The sequence below is a fragment of the Pistacia vera genome, unplaced genomic scaffold (genome assembly GCF_008641045.1).
Source record: "Pistacia vera cultivar Batoury unplaced genomic scaffold, PisVer_v2 Contig264, whole genome shotgun sequence".
NCBI classification, from domain to species: Eukaryota; Viridiplantae; Streptophyta; class Magnoliopsida; order Sapindales; family Anacardiaceae; genus Pistacia; species Pistacia vera.
The window spans coordinates 437886-456144 of record NW_022196073.1 but is presented as its reverse complement, the minus strand read 5'-3'; the positions used below and the strand labels follow the sequence as shown (position 1 = coordinate 456144).

The window sequence follows — 18259 nt, the reverse complement described above, 5'->3', positions numbered from 1 at the left end:
GCTTTCGGCCCACTTAAGTAAACATTTTGATGGGAAGATGAAGTATACAATCTCAATGGATAGATTTTCCGAGTGAGGCATAATGAATCGTGTCAAATTGAGAAGGTAACGTCATCTTCAAATGATCTTTTATATGACTCAAATTCTTTATTATAAAGAGTTTATCTATAAAAATAAGAGTCTAACGGACTTTTTATTCTTTAAATATAAATTAAAGAGTAAGTTTGACTCTTCACATCTAGAGAGTCAAATTTCACTCTCTATCCTAATTTTAAATAATAAATTACAAGTTTCTTTATTATTATTTATCTCTCCTATTAAGTTTCTTTATTGAAAAAACATATTCTCTCTCTTAAAATTTAAAAAAGTGTATTAGATTTGAATAAAAATTTTGTTCTTTATATTTAAAAATTAATGAAAATGCTTTTTATTTATATGAAATATACTATTTAAAATAAAGAGCATCATTGGAGATGCCCTAAGAGCGGTAATTGAAGAGAGTTTGAGCATGTCTAAAAGATATTTTTGAGAGGGCAAAAGAGATAATTGAAAGGTTGGAGTATGCTTGAAAGAGATTTTTGAGAGGGCAAGAAAGATAATTGAAGAGAGTCGGAGTATACTTGAGAGATTTTTTTAAAGGACAAGAGAGACAACTAAAATGTTATGTCTAAGAGAAATCTTTCGATGAATAGATTGATTGAGTGATTCAGGGTGATTGACATAATCTTAGTAATTAACTACAATAATAACATTCATATTTCATCAAATTCTAATATGAGCACGTCTGCATTAGCCTTTTTATTTATGTGAATCATTTTAAGGAAAAAAAAAAATTAGAGTTTCAACATAGAAAAATATAGAAACTTTTTTAGAATTCAAGCTCAAGGGAGAGCCCAACCCAAAAGACTGACCTGATAGGTGGGAGAACCCTTAGGCTTAAATACCACACCTAGTGGGTGTGAGATCCCGATGTGGAATCATAACATTGCACCCTCTTTCAAGAGTCGACGTCCATGGTAGCTTTCACTCTATCAACACTGACCCGACGGTAGCCCTTTTCCCCTTTGGTCAGCTTCACTCACCTATCAGTCATTCAATGCACATTGCACCTTAATCTAGCCTATACGTAGCCCTTTCCGCAGCCTAACTCTCAACGAAAAGCACCAATGTTAGAACTCAAGCCCAAGGGAGAGTCCAACCCAAAAGACCGACCTGATAGGTGGGAGAGTCCCTAGGCTTAAATACCACACTTGGTGAGTGTGAGATCCCGATGTGGGATCCTAACATTACATCCCCCTTCAAGAGTCGACGTCAATGACAGGACAACTTTCACTCTATTGACACTACTAACCCGACAATAGCCCTTTCCCTCTTTGGATGGCTTCACTCACCTATTAGTTATTCGATGCAACACCCCCTCCCAAGGAGAGCATACTGCACCTTAATCTAGCCTATAGGTAGCCCGTTTCGCAACCCAACTCTCAACAAGAGCACCAATGTTAGAACTTAAACCCAAGGAAGAGCCTAACCTAAAGACTGATTTGATATGCGGGAGAGCCTCTAGGTTTAAGTATCACACTTGGTGAGTGTGAGATACTGATGTATGGTCCTAACAAACTTGTACACATGGACAATGTTTAGTTCCAATCAACTCGTTCAGTACCCAATAAAGTAACAGTACCAACAGGTGAAGAACATGTAAAACTAATAAACTATATATGCAAACAAAAAAATATTTAGACGGGTGGGCGGTGGATGGTGGAGTAATAACACTCACAAAATCTAGAATTCATGGTATAAATAATACTAGAATTTAATAAATTTATATTATTGATCAAAATATACATATGATAAAATTATAATTTCAAATACACATGAATTCATACAATCTCTTGAAAACCTAGGATTTTAAAAACTTGGGAGTCGTGCTTTGGATTTCATTCAAAAAAAAAAAAACCAACTTTCCAACAAATATTTTTACAACCAACGAATTACTAAACATTATTTTAAACGAATATGTTCTAAATTATATCCACATCTCAACTGTACATTAACAATAATTGATTCAATGTTTACAACCATTATATCGAAAATAAAAATTAAAAACTCATTTTCTCACCACCACAAAATTACAAAAATATCTCACTAACATAAATCTATGCCATAGTGCAGTATTTAGGGGCACTATATTCACAATAATTGTAATAAAAACAATTTATTTTAAAAGATCCAAAAATAGGAGAAACTCCATAATTGTTTGCTAAAAGTAAGTTGAATATACATAATAGTTTAATAAACAAACAACAGTGGGCTGTGATAATCAAGAAAACTCAAGTCAACGAAGGCTCTGAACAATTGTTGTCTCGTATGTTAGACAGACTTTAAACAGGGAGATTTAAAAAATTCCACACGTCACATCATGAATGCTGACGGATGAGAATTAATTTGACAAAACTATCATCCGCCAACCAAAAGTTGGTGGGAGTTGGATCAGGTACCACTTAATTTGTGCAAATTGAACGGAAATACAACCAAGAAATAGTAAAACAAGCCAACTACTACCATACTTAAAAATGAATTGTGATAATTTGCTGTAGAATTACAAAGATGCTACGAACCTTGACTGGTTGACTTTATTATTAATGAGATTTTTTTTTTTAAATTTTTGGGTTCAAATTTTGAAACCACTTACTAAATTAGTTAAAGTGCGTATAAACTAATTTGAACCCATTGAAAAAAAAAAAAAAAGAGAGGGTAGGGGAAGGAAAGATGCCATGAATTGGAGTTTAATGGTTTAATGGTTTGTGCTGCACATTGATGTTATCGCCGGGTTTGGTTATAAAAAAGACACACCAGAGAATAATAATGTATCTATAGTCTATACATCTGGGGTCTTGTTTGTCGTTTCCATTAATTTACAACACTATTCCGCTGCTTCTTGCTGGCCCTTTCTGTTTTTACTTTTATGTACATCGTCACTTGCTATATCTGTAATACACCCTTTTAATTCAATTCAAATAATATTTACATTTCCATTTCCATTAATACTACACATTTAATGTCATATATTTCCAATTCATTGAATCTAATTACTAAAATTGTTAAGTTAACAAGTGACTTTTAAAATAAATTAATATTATTTTGGCCACTCAATATAATGATGTTTAATTTACATAATTTTATAAATGAACTTTTCATGTATAATTTTAGAAATAACTTTTCTAACTCAGAATTATCTTCATTCCAATTATATTTAAAGAAAAAAACACACAATATAATGCTAAACATTTTTCTACAGATAATATGCTAATTTTGAAAATATTAATTTTAAATTTAAACAATATTCTCTTGATATTTTAATTTTAAAAGTCGGTTTTAGATCTCCCCCGCACCAAACATTCTTTTTAACGTTTGCTTTGTGGAGGCGGTAAATAAAGTTCATTTAAGAGGCCAAACTAGTAAATGTGCAACTGCGTGTGCCACGTGCTCATACTGTTCCTCCTGTTCTTTTTCTCTCTATATATATGTACTCACTCCAGTTCAATTTCAACTCACCATCTCCCTCACAAGCATAATTCTTGACCTGATCTCGCAATCAACACAACGCTGGTAAATTTTAATTTCATCGTCCTTTGTGAATATTTTTTATTTTTCGAGAATCTCCAGACCAAAAAAATGTATTGTAAATGCAAATTTCTTGTTTTTTCAACTTAGATTCTGCTGTTTTTGTTTTTATTTTGTTTATGTTTAGTTGCCGAGAAAACTTCAGTTTTTGTTTTAGTTTCAATTTTCTTGCATTTCTCGGCCGTCAAATGAAGGTTTGGTAGCTAGTTATGGACGCATTTGTTGGTACAAATATAGGATTATTTCTATTCTTTTACTGTATATATAAACTAGGAATTAATGTTTTCAGATTTTGTAATAATTAATTATCAGATTAGTTTGGACGTGATCTAAAGTTTATTTCTTCTTCTTCTTCTTGTTTTTCTTTTTCCCATTTTCTAAACTACTAATTGTTTGTGCTTCGTTTGTTTAAAAAAAAAAAAGTGAGGGAGAAGTAACCCTGTCTTTGTTTTGTTATTTGTTTATCTTTTAAGCGACTTCATGCTTTTGCTATGAATTGCAGAATAAGATAATATATATATATATGTATGTTAACGGCTCATATGTATTGTGCTCACTGAAAGTGAATAAAAATTATTATTGCAGCTGATTTTCATTTAAGTTGACATGGCTCCAGCAGCAGCATCTTCGGATTCGATAAAACCTAGAGGTGTTGTATTTATTTTGTTTTTGATTAATCTACATAATTCATGGATGATTGGTTTTATGTTGAAGTCTCTGTAATTTGTATTAAAATGATTGTTCCCTCTTTGAGTGGTTTATGTTCGAATTAGGTATTGTTTTTGCTCTAAAATCATGTGGCTGATTAATATTTATTATGGAAATATGAAGTCTAAAGCCTGGTAGAAATCTAAAAGTGCTCAGATGCTTGCTGGTTTTTTCAATCTTTTTGGTTTATTTTGTGCAGATGTTTGTATCGTTGGGGTTGCACGTACACCCATGGGTGGATTTCTTGGTTCCTTGTCATCCTTGCCCGCTACCAAGCTTGGATCTATTGCTATTGAAGGTTAGAATATAGCCTTTCTTCTTCTTTCTTTTTCCCTTTTCAGTTGAATCATTTTTTCTCTCGGTCATTTCTTTCAGCTCATTTGTTTCTGATTGTTGTTTTCATCAACTTGCAGCTGCCCTTAATAGAGCAAATGTTGATCCGTGTCTTGTACAAGAAGTTTACTTTGGCAATGTTCTCAGCGCAAATCTAGGGCAGGCTCCTGCTAGACAGGCCGCATTGGGTGCAGGAATTCCTAGTTCAGTGGTCTGTACTACTGTTAACAAAGTTTGTGCATCTGGAATGAAAGGTGCATACTGTAACATTAAAAAAGTCTTTTATATGCATTATTCTTAATGTAATTGCATTCAAGGATATTGACATTTTTGTGCTTATTGTTGCAGCTACAATGCTTGCTGCACAGAGTATTCAGTTGGGCATCAATGATGTTGTTGTGGCAGGTGGCATGGAAAACATGTCTAATGCACCTAAATACTTGGCAGAAGCAAGGTTTGTATCCCTCTATCATTCATCATTCTTTTATTTTGAGACTCAGAGATTTCTGATTCGGTATTTGTATGCAGGAAAGGGTCTCGACTTGGACATGATTCTCTTGTTGATGGAATGCTAAAAGATGGATTATGGGATGTTTATAATGATTGTGGCATGGGAACTTGTGCTGAGATATGTGCTGATCAACATGCAATAACAAGGGAGGATCAGGTATAATATTACTTCTATTGTTTACCAGCTGGACCAGTTCGTAAAGTTTCTTTTTATTACCTTCATAAAGTTTCTTTTATGGCAATTTATAATCCTTAGATTAAATTCGCTTAACTCATTCTACAAAATTTTCTTTTAATCTTGCCTGTCTAGAAGTTGGCCCAATTCATATCCTTGTGTTATCTGCAGGATAATTTTGCTGTTCAGAGCTTTGAGCGTGGTATTGCTGCCCAAGATGCTGGCGCTTTTGCGTGGGAAATCATTCCGGTTAGACATCTAACTAAAATTAGATAGGTGCTACTGTAGGTTTCCTATGCATATTTGCATGCTGAATTCAGTTGAATGCAGGTTGAAGTTTCTGGGGGAAGGGGAAAGCCATCAACCATTGTTGATAAAGATGAAGGTTTAGGGAAGGTAATTTGTGCTGAAACTATTTTGCTTTGTTCTCTCTCTTTCCCTCCCTATTAAAGGAATATGAACATATGAGTATGCAAAATCAGTTAATGACATCTGACATCCTGTTTAATGATGTTACATATGTTTCTTTTATCTTATTCCAGTTTGACGCTGCAAAACTGAGGAAGCTCCGACCAAGTTTCAAGGAGAGTGGAGGCACAGTTACAGCTGGCAATGCCTCTAGTATAAGGTTCATTACCTTTATCATTGCATATTTATTTTTTAAACTAAATCTTACTTATCTAATTAGTTGTAGCATGTTTTTTAAATTTAAACCATAATTACAGTGGAACCACTTAAATGGTGGCTTCTTCTTTATGCTAGAGTCTTGTTTGCAGTTTGATTCTCTGTAACCTAAAGCTACTAAGAATCTGCTATATCTTTTTTAAGCCTTTGTGAAATACTTAATTTGAATAAGCAGAAAATACCTTTATTACTGGTTCAGCATCTTAATCCATGGTAGTGTATGGAGTGGCTCACATTTTGGGTTTATGCCTATCGTACAAGGGCTTGAAACCTACCTTCTACTAAAAGTGAAACTGCTCTTATTGACAGTGATGGGGCTGCGGCATTAGTTTTAGTGAGCGGAGAGATGGCACTTAAACTTGGTCTCCAAGTGATTGCAAAGATCACAGGATATGCTGATGCTGCTCAGGTACTTTGCATACTGATGTAAATCTAAAGGAGTTATTAGAATGACTAGTAGACTATAATACTATTAAGTGGAAAGTGACTATATTTCACATAATTTATATTAACTTTTTATTATTTTTACTTTTCATGACTTGATGCTCATATGATATTATTTTGCAGGCACCAGAGATCTTCACAACTGCTCCAGCCCTTGCAATACCAAAAGCTATTTCAAATGCTAGCTTGGATGCTTCTCAAGTTGATTATTATGAAATAAATGAAGCCTTTGCTGTAAGATTTTATGCATGATATTAACATTGTTTCCCTGTCAAGCTTCTGAGCTTGCTGATCTTAAATTATTTCATTGTTGTTCGAAGGTTGTGGCCCTTGCAAACCAGAAATTGCTTGGACTTAATCCAGTGAGTTCTCTAACTTATTCACATCTCTGTGTGTGTTTGTTTCCCTGTGCAAGTGTATATGCAAGCATTTGCTTATTTTTTTTAATTGAATGTGTTTATGTTTTGACGTATAAACACCTACGGTCAGAACATTAAGCATCTACTCTAATATTCCGAAAATTGTCTTTTCTTTTTAGTGAAGATCTTTTCTTATTTTTTTGACAGGATAAGGTTAATGTTCATGGTGGAGCTGTATCCTTGGGACATCCTTTGGGATGCAGTGGAGCTCGAATCTTGGTCACACTTTTGGGGGTATGTTATTTACAATATTTACTCTATTATTATGTTCGATTTTTTGCGTTCTGTGGTCTTCATCAATGAATACTTGTAGGTATTGAGGCAGAAAAATGGGAAATATGGTGTTGGTGGTGTTTGCAATGGAGGAGGTGGTGCATCAGCACTTGTTTTAGAGCTTGTGTGAGCGCTTTATGTTAGGTAAGTGTCATGCATAATACATTTCCAATTTAGATGAGCATATAAATATTACTTATAAACATAATTAGGCTGTGCTTTTTGCCAAGGAGATTCCTTTTTTATTTTTTTACGAGAGAAAATACAATAATAAACCCAGGCATCAATAACTATATTAGCAACAGATGTGCTTTCTTTAACTTGCAAGTATGTGGAGCATATTTTATATGAAAATTAAGTGTAATTACCCAAGATAACAACTCTTTCTTCCATTCATGGGATCACTCTGCGCCTTTTCTCAAAGATTTCGGCTGCTTAAAAGATTGGTATTTTTTGTGGGGTATTAATGTTTTTGAACTCTGTGCATTATCTCTTTGTCTGAGACATGACTCTTACTTGTCTGTGGTTCAGGATAGAAATGAGCATGGGTCTTCTTCTGTGGGATGAATCTGCGGTCATCACAGTTAGATTGTTGTGCAATTTTATCTCCGCTTCTTTTTCATTTTTGCTTCCTTCTCCAATAAAACTGAATTTGTATTAAGCTGTAGGGAGATAATAATTTTCCATTGCTGCTTTCTCTCTCTCTTCTCTTTCTTCCCTACTCGTGTATACAAGTTCCGTAGATGGTATGAGATTTGATTATCACCATAGAGCCAAGAATTTGTTTGCGGAAACAATTGAGAGGAATTATATAAGATTGATCAGTTCTGCTGCAAATTGACCAGCATGAAGCAAATTGAAATTTTATATTTGCCTTGTATATTTCTATTCAACATAAGAGGTCAACCACAATTTAGACCTGTTGCATAAATAAATTATCTACTGCTTTAACTCCCTAAACAGTTGCTTGTGAATGTCCTGTGAATTGTGATACCAATCAAATAGACGTTCCAAACTAAGTCACCAATCTATTTTTGTATTTATGGATTATGACGTTATAAGATGCTCTTAAATAGTGACTCCAGTCTCGTAGAACCATTGAAGTTACTGTAGCTGATAGAAATAAAGACTTGTTGGGGTCCCTCACAAGTCACTCTTGTTGATTGCGAATGTCAATTCGTGTTTGGTGCACTGGCTCCATAAGGGCAAGAATCATTTTTTCTTTTTTACCCTTTTTAAGATTTCCTAAATATGCCTTGCGGTATGCCAGCCGTGATCGATTACATCAGCTATCTCAAAATAACCAAAAGTAGTGGTGGTGATTGTAATTTCTTGGACTACATGAACTAACTGAATTAAACCAAATGTTGTTATATAAGCTCTGTCAAACAAACGAGAGTGTAATATGTCACCCACACTACGTTATATTATTAGTTATAATTCTATTTCTATAGCAGCAGTTATATTATACTATTAATACAACAAACAATCCACTAACAAATAACGATGTTTTAGTGATGTATAATTTCCACTATATTTTAGATAACTTCTAAGTCTAACTGATGTTTTAGTGCTTTAAATTACTAAAAACATGGTCGCATGGTAATACTGTGAACACGAGTGATAGGATGGTGTGGCAGGTAGTAGGAGATGGAAGCTCCCTGAATGGTGTGATTAGTGAATAGTGGTTAAATGCATAGCTGGAATTAATGGAAGCAAACACAAACACCGTTTTAAGTCGTTCAACTTTGGTGGGTCCTCACACCCCCATCCCAACATTTCTTGTCTTTGGGCCCATTTGGCCCACTTCACTTTTTTTTTTTTTTTTCTTTTTCCTCTTCTCCTTCGCTCTTCTTTATCAACACAACACAACACCACCTTATTAGAACGCAACTGACCACCATCGAAAACGACTTCCCACTTCTTCTCAAATCTCTCCTCTACAACAATCGTTCATGGCTGTAAGCTCTTAAGTCTTTTTTTTTCTTTTTCACTTTTTGGTGATGAATTTTTCACTTTTCTTCTATTTTTTGGTCTTTGAAATTAAAATTAAACACATATGTTCAGCGTGTTGTAGATGTGTTGGCTTTGGTCAAGTTGACAATTTTGCCGGGGTTTCGTATTGAGTATATGTAAAGATTTATGGTTTCTTATTGTTCAGGTGTTTGATATTTGTGATTTCTTCTGAATTTTGAGGATTTCCGTAAGATTTGGAAATTTTTGATAAAACTTATGAAACTTTATGGGAGATTAATGATGACTTTTAAAACTTTATGAGAGGTCTGTTGCCTAATAGTTTTGAATTTTCATGAATTATAATACCCATTTTGAATGTTATTTCCCTCTTATTTTGTTTGTTTGGTTTTCTTATAATATGATTTTATCTATACTATTTGCTCTTTAACCCCTTATTTATTGATAGATTGTGTTTATCAGTTTATGCTTGTGTGGTGTGTTACTGCTTTCATCCAGTGCTACTTTAATTTCTGTTAATGTATTATAATGGCTTTCTCTTCTAGTAGATAAAGAAATTTCAGTTGTGCTCGTTGAGAAAAATTTTGTTCTCGTTCTTGAGGATTCGGGTTGGATTTTAGCAACATAATTTCTACATTATAATCACATGTCATCGTAGTCGTATGTGGTTATATGTATTATAATTGCCGTTTTATTGGGCTTATGGACACATGGAGATTGCATTATTCGTAATAATTTTCCACTTGTTGCAAGTTTCCTCTTAGATGTCTGACCCCTCATGATATCTGCAGGAAAAAGGTCAACCATTGCCAAAGTTTGGTGAATGGGATGTTAATGACCCAGCATCAGCTGAGGGATTCACGGTTATTTTCAACAAGGCTAGAAATGAGAAAAAGACGGGTGGGAAGCCTGAATCACCTGCAAAAGATGATACTCAATTTAAACACGGGACTGTTCTTGGAAAGCCTCAATCTGTAAGTTTCTATTTGACCATGCTTATGCCTTAATTAGTTGTTTTTCCAGTTAGGATTTTCACAAATGATAGGGTGTCTAGTGCTTCCAAATCACTATTGAGATTTCATTAAACTTAATACTTTGTTGCAGCAATTCAATCAAATTCTAGAAATTTCTGTTTCTTTTTTCGTTTTTTTCCCCCTTCCAACTTCAATGTGTAATCATACTCCATGTTGGTTTACTTTTTCATCCAGGTTAGCCTTCATTTTTTCCATTTATAGCTTATGATACAGTATTTCTCATCATTCACCCTTTATGTTTCTTCATTTTTGTACTAGGGTTGTGGCCATGTTAGGACATATCCTGGTTTTTGTTTATCATCTAGAAAAAGAAAATTTCACTTCACAGTACTGTGTGCTCACTTTTTTTTTCTCGCATACACCAATCCTCCTTAAATTGATTTCCCCTGTTTCCTCAACCAAGGCCACCTCTTACTTCAGATGACTACCATTGTTTTGCTGTTAGAGATCTTTATACAGAAAAATAGTTTACATACAAATTGATGTGGCTTGAAATTAATATGACATCAGACTATGTGTCAGACCAAGAGCCACCCTACTTATACTGTGTATTGCTATAGAGTTATAGAAAGTATTCATATCATGTACTGCGATGGCTTGGCTTTTAAGATGCAATATCACTTTGAATGTTTTTTCTACCATAATTTGTTTGCTTCTACAACATAACACCTATGTTTTATTCTCCCATCTTAAGGGGCCTCATTTAAGTGAAGAACTGTCGGTGACATTGACTGATATTCCATTAATTGATTTTTGCCTCCATTTCTAAGAATTGGCAATAGATGATGAACACCTAAAAGTAACGTATTAGTCACTATATATTGGTATCGTCCCCATTTTTAACTGAGAAAGTGCATACATTAAATATTGTGATCTAAAATTCACATGTTAACAATTTTTTGATGTGATGTTTTCAAATTTGTTGATATGCAGAAAAAATGGTTTTGCTGTATGCAAGCTGCCCATGCAGAATCATGAGGAAGCTCTTATCTTGTGAGAGCTTCATAAGAAAAGCATTATACATCTATAAATTACATATGATCCAGAAGACTGGAGCTGCTTTCAGGAGCTATGATGGGTCTTGCTGGAGTGAGTCTGTTTGTTGTGACTTTAAGTTTTGGTGATGATGTGATTTTAGGGAAGAATATGATGAAAGAACAATGTTTTTATGTTTATGTAATAGCGGTAAGTTATTGTTTTCAATATTTCACGAATTGACACTGTTAATTGTATTTGTACTCTATATTGTTTCAAGTGGGTTTGTTTTTCTTTGTGTGAAAGTGTGCTGACTTATCAATTAGTTTCAGCCCCAGATTTATTTGGTTTTCCAGTCAGGGTGAGTTTCTATCTTGTCGATTAAACAGTAAGTCGAGTTCAATTCAATAATGAAATTTTAGGTAGAATATAAAGCTTGGGTAGATGACTTTTGTCTATAAATCAACATTCTCGATAAGATAATGCCCAACCCAAGTCACAAAAGACTTTTCCCATACGGAAAGGTTAATGAAGAGTCAAAGCAACATTTGAGCTTGTAATCTTACTATAAATGATCTTAGACTTAAACTCTTGATATTCCACGTTTCCGATCGAACAGGTGTTTCAGAAGGAAGGCTTGGAGGACACTAGCCCCAATGAGAAAAGCTGATTCAAGCATCGCCTTTTGAAGTGCTCTGTTGCTCATGTTTTCGTTCACTGCAATGCACCCAATTTAGATCCCATGTTCAATGAATCCCTTTGCTGGATTAACCCACCAACTAGCTTTTTTTTTAAAAAAAAAAAAAAAAGAATGGAACTCATGCTTGCAAGGGCATTAAAGTTGAGCTAAGGCTCTACTTAAATACAGATTTATATATATGCGTGGAAATCCTCAACCATGTTAATTCTTAGCTAGCATTTAGAGATTCACAAATTGGATTAATGGCATGGAAATTTTAGATGTTCAAATTAAATAATGTTACCTATTGCCTGGCGATCAGTCTGAGCATCTAACCAGTGTTGTTCAAATTGAATATTATGAAGGGCTTCCCCCAACCGAGCTATCTGCTCTAGCAATGGTGAAAAATGTTCTGTAAACATTCAAAAGAATAATTTACCGTTCTTTAGTGGATAATAACGTCTGAAAATTAATAAAATATGTCTCACCATCTTTGGCATGTTGATCATAAAATGCAAAGTGAGCAACATGAACATCAAAATCAATAGTTTCATGATAAGGCGACTTGTTGGTAAAGCAAAAGCGGTAAACTCCTCTCTTGCGTACCACAAACTCATATTTTCCACTGATCTTGTCTCGAATTTCATGAATTTGATCTCCTGAAGGTCCCTTAATCTGATAATCTCACCAAAGTGGAGTGTAATCAATAGATTTTGAAGTGAGAAAATATGTTTTATAACATAATAAAAAAAATAAAAAATAAAAAATTACAAGTGACCAAAATCATAAGATGAACAGATTGCTAATTAGGAGAATATATGTTCATGATGTTGCAGTGAATTGAACAGAGGACTGATTTAAACAACACTGGTAATTAAGATGAGAGTAAATTAAAAAGATAGAAAAAGAGGAAGAAAGAAATACCACGAGATCAACACCATCGTCAGTGATATGCCAAGGAGTATCAGACTTGATAACAACGAAAGAGAGATGAAGAGTGTCTCCTTCATATTCAACATTGTGAGACGGACATTCTTGTCTGTCTATCTCAAATCTTATTCCTTCTGTTATTCCCACCCTACTTACAACAACAACAATAATAATAATAACATGTTTCAACTCCATATTAAACGATCAACCTCTGATTATCTAAATCATATTCTTAATCTTTATGCTTGTTTATTAATTGAAAGAGAGATGGAGAGAGGTGGTACGAGGTTATCTCGGCAACTAACATTTCACTCTTTGTGTCCTCCTAGGATTCTATTTCAGTTACTATGTTTGACCACGTAAGTTCTGCTTTCATACGTATACGCCGTCGTTTTTTTTTCCTCTACCTTAGTCTTTGTTTCATTAATTGAGAATCTGATTTTAAATCTTCAAAATGCCATTTTTTTTCCCTTAGCGACGAATCTTCAATACATATCACAAAGTACGGGACTCAACGGAGCCATTTTATAAATAACTTCTAATGGGTTTATTAGCGGTGCACTTTTCTTCTTGGCAGGAATAGGTTATGAAAGAATACGTCTTGGTTATCTTGGTGGATTGGCTATCCCAATTCCAAAGATATTCACCATAATCAGTATCTTATTGATGGCTTCCCTTGCATTACCGTTTTAAAACCACTTAAAAAACCGAAGAATTTATGAAAATGCTAGTTTCTACTTGAACTTTCAATGTCATAATGAATGTAACACAGATGATCACATAAACTCAAGCATCTAACTTTGGATATCACTAGATTAATGATTGTGTTTTATACATTGTATTTATATTACTAAGTATATGCTTCTTCTGAACAATTGATTTTGCAGGTACAAGTCAGGTCAGTCAAAAGTTCCCACTTCCCAGTAAGTGAAGTACATTTACATTTGTGTAACACCACTCACAGCATCTACACTGTAGGGGATGGGTGCAAGATCTTTCTTTCCTCAAAAGCTAGCCTCTTGAATAGTCGCTCTTGATGACAGCTGAACTCCATGAATAAATCCCTCAACTCCTTTGCTCTCCTATACTCCTCAGTGCCACAACAAACAACCTTTAATTCATGCCTAACCACGCCATTTGTCTTCTTTAATTTTTTCTGCAACATGCAGCGCAAATTCATATTAAGAAATGACGAGTCTATACTCAGCCAAAATGAAGTTTGCATGTTATGAAAAATAAAATTTGCGAGGACACTGTTTTATCATTGTTTCTCTAAGGAGCTTGTAGGGGAGAGTTGTAAAGGCCAAATTCATTATCAAGAGATGTATGCAATGCAACAACATCCTAGAGTAAGATCTTCCGTCCCCAGTCATCCAAAATGAAAGTAACAAGTTACCTGAGAATTAAGCATGAAAGTCCCTATTGACGCCCTAAATGCATCATGTCTCGAAAAATTCTTATTTACCACCCATGGCCTGCACAAAAGAAAAGGGAGGAAAGATATGGATCTGAAATGCCAAGTACACCAGGTTGTAAATGGTTCTCAAAGGTAACTTTAGTTGCTGAAATATTCATTAAAAGAAAGCTAGTACATAATATCAAAATCATGCATTATACTTCAATGGCATAACATACCTTCCTTTTGAGGATACGATGATTTGATCTGGATTACTCAAAAAATTAGATAACTCCTCAAGATTCTTCTTAGAATCTAACATAATAGCACCTCGAGTAGACAACTCTGATAGCAAACTTGGAAAAATATAAGCTTGGGGTGTGATTCTCGTTTGTTGATGAATGAACTCAATGACTGTTGAAGGGGATATTTCTTTCTCCAAATTCTCAAGAAATATGATATAGTGATAGCCATCTCCTCCTATTTCTATATCTATATCTTGGAGATCACCAGTATTCCCTGACAAACATGGAAAACCCAAAGATATTAAAGCTTGACTGCTGTTGCATTACAGTGTACGAAAGTAAGTGCAGGTAGCTAATAATTTAGGAGCCAAAAGAACTTGGAAATAGAGCTCGAGTTGAGTCTTTAAAGAACAAGGACAAACCTTCACATAACGAAATGCTACTTATAGATTGTTTGGCACATTTACCCTGCAAAAGCAAATACAGTGTCAATTGTTGCTCCAAAGAGCAAATTTTACAGGGGCAATTCTAGACCACCATATACAAAATAACTTACCCGCATTAAACATTGGTCAAAAGTTGACTTCTGCTTGACAATAGAGCTACTGTTTTCTCTACAGCCAGCACTACTCTTGCAAGTGGCAGAATCACCATTAGAAGCTGAAATATGTTTATGATCAGCACCCCCAATTCTCTCCCTTGCTCTCTTTGCAAAAGAAGCCACATGGGGATTCAGTTCTACATTAGACTGGACAATGCATATGTTTTCGACCTTCTTCTCCATTAATGTACCAGCATTTGGACCATGCTTCCAACAAAGTATGAAACGGCACAAACACTCTTCTTCCCCACTAGCAAAAGAATGTTTTCTATGTATCACCTGCAAGAAACTAAAATATTTAGAAAAGGGGGAACAGAAGCATCTAAACATAAATCTACTCTAAATTCAAATAGTATTCCCACAAATCTCCTAACTGCGTGGCAAACTCAAGTTTTGAAATTGGAGCCACTGTAAGAAACCAAACATCACATTACAATGATGAAATAAATGCAAAACTCATGTTTAAAACTGGTGCTGGTGTAAGAAACACCATGAAGTGAACACAGAGCGAACCATTCTTTCGCCCTTTTACCAAAGAATACCACACAGTGGCATACACCAAGTTTTGGAAAAATCATCCCAGTCTCTTTTCCATTGTCAGGACAATCCAAGAGAACGAACCAAACATAATCAAACCATTCTTTCGCCTTTTACCAAAGAATACCGCACAGGCATACACCAATTCTTGGAAAAATCGTCCCAACCAAACTCCTTTTCGTTGGGACAATCCAAGAGAATCACATTTTTTAATACAAAATACAACATTAAAACCACAAACATAAACAACAATGTTAAACCCAAAACAAACAATACAGTGATGAACCAAACAAAGTCGAATCTCATATACTCAAAAGCTACCTCAAAACTATTGAAAATACTGAGGCTACGTTCGGCAGCATGAAAGTCTCCTCAGAATCAAAACTAGAAATCTTCCACTTTAAGAAAAATTAAAAACTAAAATCTCCAAACACAGCCATGCTTTGACAAAAATAAATAAATAAATAAGAGGTCACATATTTATAATCACAAACACAATGCACAGAAAGAAAGAATCGTTACGGACATTTTCCACAACGGCGTCGAAGAAGCGGAAATCGTTGTCATTAAAGGCGTGAGAGGCGCAGACACGCAAGCCGGCGACGACCTCGGAGCATTCACTGTCTTGTAGCTGTACGGAAACCGGACGGAACCTGCCCTCAAACTCCTCCAACTTTTGCAAGCTTTTGAACTTGCTCGCAGAAAAGGTTTCTTCATTTTCAGGGGGGAAGTTAAGCAACCTGACGGTCAACTTCTCACCGTCACGGTCAAGGAGCAATTGCGCACTGTACCAGGCGTCGTCCGCGTACGAACGGAACTCCAGTTCATTGTCCGCAGGTGGCAACGAATCCACTGGAATCGACATTGTCGAAACCTTAGCGTGTGAAAGCAAGAAATGTGCTTTTATCGTACTTGCTGGATGGGTGTTATGAAACGTGGGTGTCTTTACAGTTCAGAAATCAGAGTACGGAGAGAGTGTTCCTCTAAGCTTATAAGTCGGTCAAGTTAGTGAAACCAGTCGGACCGGTTTTATGCTTAAACCGGTTACTAACCGAGCTGACTAATTGGTTCGGTTAACCGGTTTTGAATTTTTTTATTAGATGTAGTTGTGATTGAGAGAAGAGTTAATAGAGCAAGGAGAGGGGTTTGGTTTTGGAAAGTAAACAACTTTATTCTGACTCAAGGGTACAACAACAAACAACTTTTTTTTTAGCTCACGCATCAGACAACTCCATGTGATCAAACCCTTTCAAATTTTTCTGAAACCACCATGAAATTAACACTAACCAAAGTTAGAGAAACAATTTCTGAGCGCCATTCAGAATGATAATCACAGCAAGGATCGGAGAAGAGAGAGAATGAGAAAGCTCTTCAGCTTCCCAGAAAATTAAGCAAAGCTCTTCCCCCAAAATCCCTTACTCTTTATTACCTGTTTGATGGAGACGTATAGTTTGCAGCTTGCGTCCGGCGATCTGCAGTCCGTGACTCTCGGTCGCAGCTCACTCTCACACTCACTCGAAGGCCCCACACACCTGGCTAAAGTTCGTGAAAGATGTTAGAGACTTGGTTTTAGTTTAACACTTTTGCTCTCCAGGGAATTTACATTTTAGTCCTAATGACACAAACCGGTTTAAAAAACCGGTTTCAGTTAATCGTATTTTTTAAGAGGTTAAACCGGTAAGCCAATCGGTATCAAGATATTATCACGTTACCTTTACTTAATATTAAAATTTCATACTATAATCTTAGTTTTTTAATATAATTATAATTTATTATATTTGTTCATTAATATATTTTGTATAGTATAAAGAATCTAAAAATTATTCATATAATTTTTTAATAAAATATCTGTCTGTAAAATATTTGTTTATTTAATTTTAAAATTAAATTATATTGTAATAAGATCGAAATATATTTTGATAATACTATAGCAAAAAATTGAGTTAATATAAATATATAATTTTTAGTCATTTTAATAATAAAATATACTTATAAGTTATATTTTATCAAATACATAAACTACTTATCAGCTACTTATAAATATTTTAACCAAATACATAACTATTTAAATTTTAAATATTTATAAATTCAAATTACCTTATAAACACTATATAAGTTTCAGAAGTTTGGCCAAACAGGCCCGAAATGCCATGTCTCTTTGCTCATAAAGTTGATCAGGGAGGTTAGTGTATACTTAGAAATCCTTGGGGTTTCCTTTGAGCTTCAGTTTGGATGATCTATCGGTGGCAAGAACTAGTGTTGTTTCTGATAGATGAAGATATTTGTGGACCTTCACCATTGGCTTAGAATTTCTGGGACCAAAAACTGTTAAGAGGTTTGCCAAAGGGGTAAATGAAATCTTGAAATTGCACAAGGCTGAAACTCTGTAGATACATTCAAAATCCTTTTGATAGATGTGGACATGACTGAAGGAGTCGCAGAGTGCTTATTATGCAAATGCCCTTTTCTTCAAGTTTTAAGCTTGAGATATAATACAGAGGAAGTAGTAGAATATTGATTTTAGTATTTTTTCAAGAGATTATGCCAAATTGATAAATTTAATATTTTATGAGATTCTTAAGATTATTTTGAAAACTTTCAGGAGTATTTTGTAATTTAACGAGGTCTCTTTTGAAATTTTGTCAGGGTGTCTCTAAATCTTGTCCTTGTAAAGTATAAAGAACCAGGTGAATTAATTCTTTCGAATTTTACTCTCAT

At 34.6% G+C, this 18259-nt stretch overlaps 4 protein-coding genes across 6 annotated transcripts; 2 read left to right on the top strand and 2 right to left on the bottom strand.

Annotated features, from left to right (window-relative positions):
* Positions 1-3555: 3555 nt before the first annotated feature.
* On the top strand, positions 3556-8017 carry LOC116132956 (acetyl-CoA acetyltransferase, cytosolic 1). Of its 2 annotated transcripts, XM_031418623.1 has the most exons (15): positions 3556-3609; positions 4210-4273; positions 4532-4630; positions 4746-4919; positions 5014-5119; positions 5194-5332; positions 5522-5599; positions 5681-5746; positions 5893-5978; positions 6344-6443; positions 6602-6712; positions 6799-6840; positions 7045-7131; positions 7211-7314; positions 7702-8017. In XM_031418623.1, exons 2-14 carry the CDS (start codon positions 4231-4233, stop codon positions 7298-7300), a joined length of 1221 nt encoding a protein of 406 aa, XP_031274483.1. In that variant the 5' UTR covers positions 3556-3609; positions 4210-4230; the 3' UTR covers positions 7301-7314; positions 7702-8017. The 2 variants fall into 2 exon arrangements, with proteins under 2 accessions (XP_031274483.1, XP_031274484.1); XM_031418624.1 differs by lacking the exon at positions 4210-4273 and having other exon boundaries at positions 3567-3609.
* A 993-nt stretch (positions 8018-9010) lies between these two features.
* LOC116132965 (protein NOI4) lies at positions 9011-11521 on the top strand. 2 transcript variants are annotated; one of them, XM_031418634.1, is made up of 3 exons: positions 9011-9131; positions 9936-10118; positions 11112-11521. In XM_031418634.1, exons 1-3 carry the CDS (start codon positions 9126-9128, stop codon positions 11154-11156), a joined length of 234 nt encoding a protein of 77 aa, XP_031274494.1. In that variant the 5' UTR covers positions 9011-9125; the 3' UTR covers positions 11157-11521. The 2 variants fall into 2 exon arrangements, with proteins under 2 accessions (XP_031274494.1, XP_031274493.1); XM_031418633.1 differs by lacking the exon at positions 11112-11521 and adding an exon at positions 10873-10974.
* An 84-nt stretch (positions 11522-11605) lies between these two features.
* Positions 11606-12957, bottom strand: LOC116132964 (transmembrane emp24 domain-containing protein p24beta2). Its single transcript, XM_031418632.1, has 4 exons — positions 12757-12957; positions 12321-12507; positions 12137-12244; positions 11606-11870 (listed from the first exon to the last, which is right to left on the bottom strand). Exons 1-4 carry the CDS (start codon positions 12955-12957, stop codon positions 11737-11739), a joined length of 630 nt encoding a protein of 209 aa, XP_031274492.1. The 3' UTR covers positions 11606-11736.
* Positions 12958-13522: 565 nt separating this feature from the next.
* On the bottom strand, positions 13523-16675 carry LOC116132976. The gene is made up of 6 exons (XM_031418650.1): positions 16068-16675; positions 14960-15283; positions 14826-14871; positions 14398-14677; positions 14159-14237; positions 13523-13918 (listed from the first exon to the last, which is right to left on the bottom strand). Exons 1-6 carry the CDS (start codon positions 16404-16406, stop codon positions 13730-13732), a joined length of 1257 nt encoding a protein of 418 aa, XP_031274510.1. The 5' UTR covers positions 16407-16675; the 3' UTR covers positions 13523-13729.
* Between the last annotated feature and the right edge of the window lie 1584 nt (positions 16676-18259).

Excerpts from the sequence above, each read along its gene's own strand:
- LOC116132956 (XM_031418623.1), top strand. The coding sequence starts at position 4,231 with ATGGCTCCAGCAGCAGCATCTTCGGATTCGATAAAACCTAGAG. Across the intron at positions 4,920-5,013 it reads TTGTGCATCTGGAATGAAAG|CTACAATGCTTGCTGCACAG; the intron begins GTGCATACTGTA and ends TTATTGTTGCAG. Across the intron at positions 5,747-5,892 it reads AAGATGAAGGTTTAGGGAAG|TTTGACGCTGCAAAACTGAG; the intron begins GTAATTTGTGCT and ends ATCTTATTCCAG.
- LOC116132964 (XM_031418632.1), bottom strand. The coding sequence starts at position 12,957 with ATGGAGTTGAAACATGTTATTATTATTATTGTTGTTGTTGTAAGTAGG. Across the intron at positions 12,508-12,756 it reads ACGATGGTGTTGATCTCGTG|ATTAAGGGACCTTCAGGAGA; the intron begins GTATTTCTTTCT and ends TGAGATTATCAG. Across the intron at positions 11,871-12,136 it reads GACTGATCGCCAGGCAATAG|TGAACGAAAACATGAGCAAC; the intron begins GTAACATTATTT and ends GGTGCATTGCAG.
- LOC116132976 (XM_031418650.1), bottom strand. The coding sequence starts at position 16,406 with ATGTCGATTCCAGTGGATTCGTTGCCACCTGCGGACAATGAACTGGAG. Across the intron at positions 14,678-14,825 it reads TAGCATTTCGTTATGTGAAG|GGAATACTGGTGATCTCCAA; the intron begins GTTTGTCCTTGT and ends CATGTTTGTCAG. Across the intron at positions 14,238-14,397 it reads ATCGTATCCTCAAAAGGAAG|GCCATGGGTGGTAAATAAGA; the intron begins GTATGTTATGCC and ends TCTTTTGTGCAG.
- LOC116132965 (XM_031418633.1), top strand. Across the intron at positions 10,119-10,872 it reads TTCTTGGAAAGCCTCAATCT|GGGCCTCATTTAAGTGAAGA; the intron begins GTAAGTTTCTAT and ends TCCCATCTTAAG.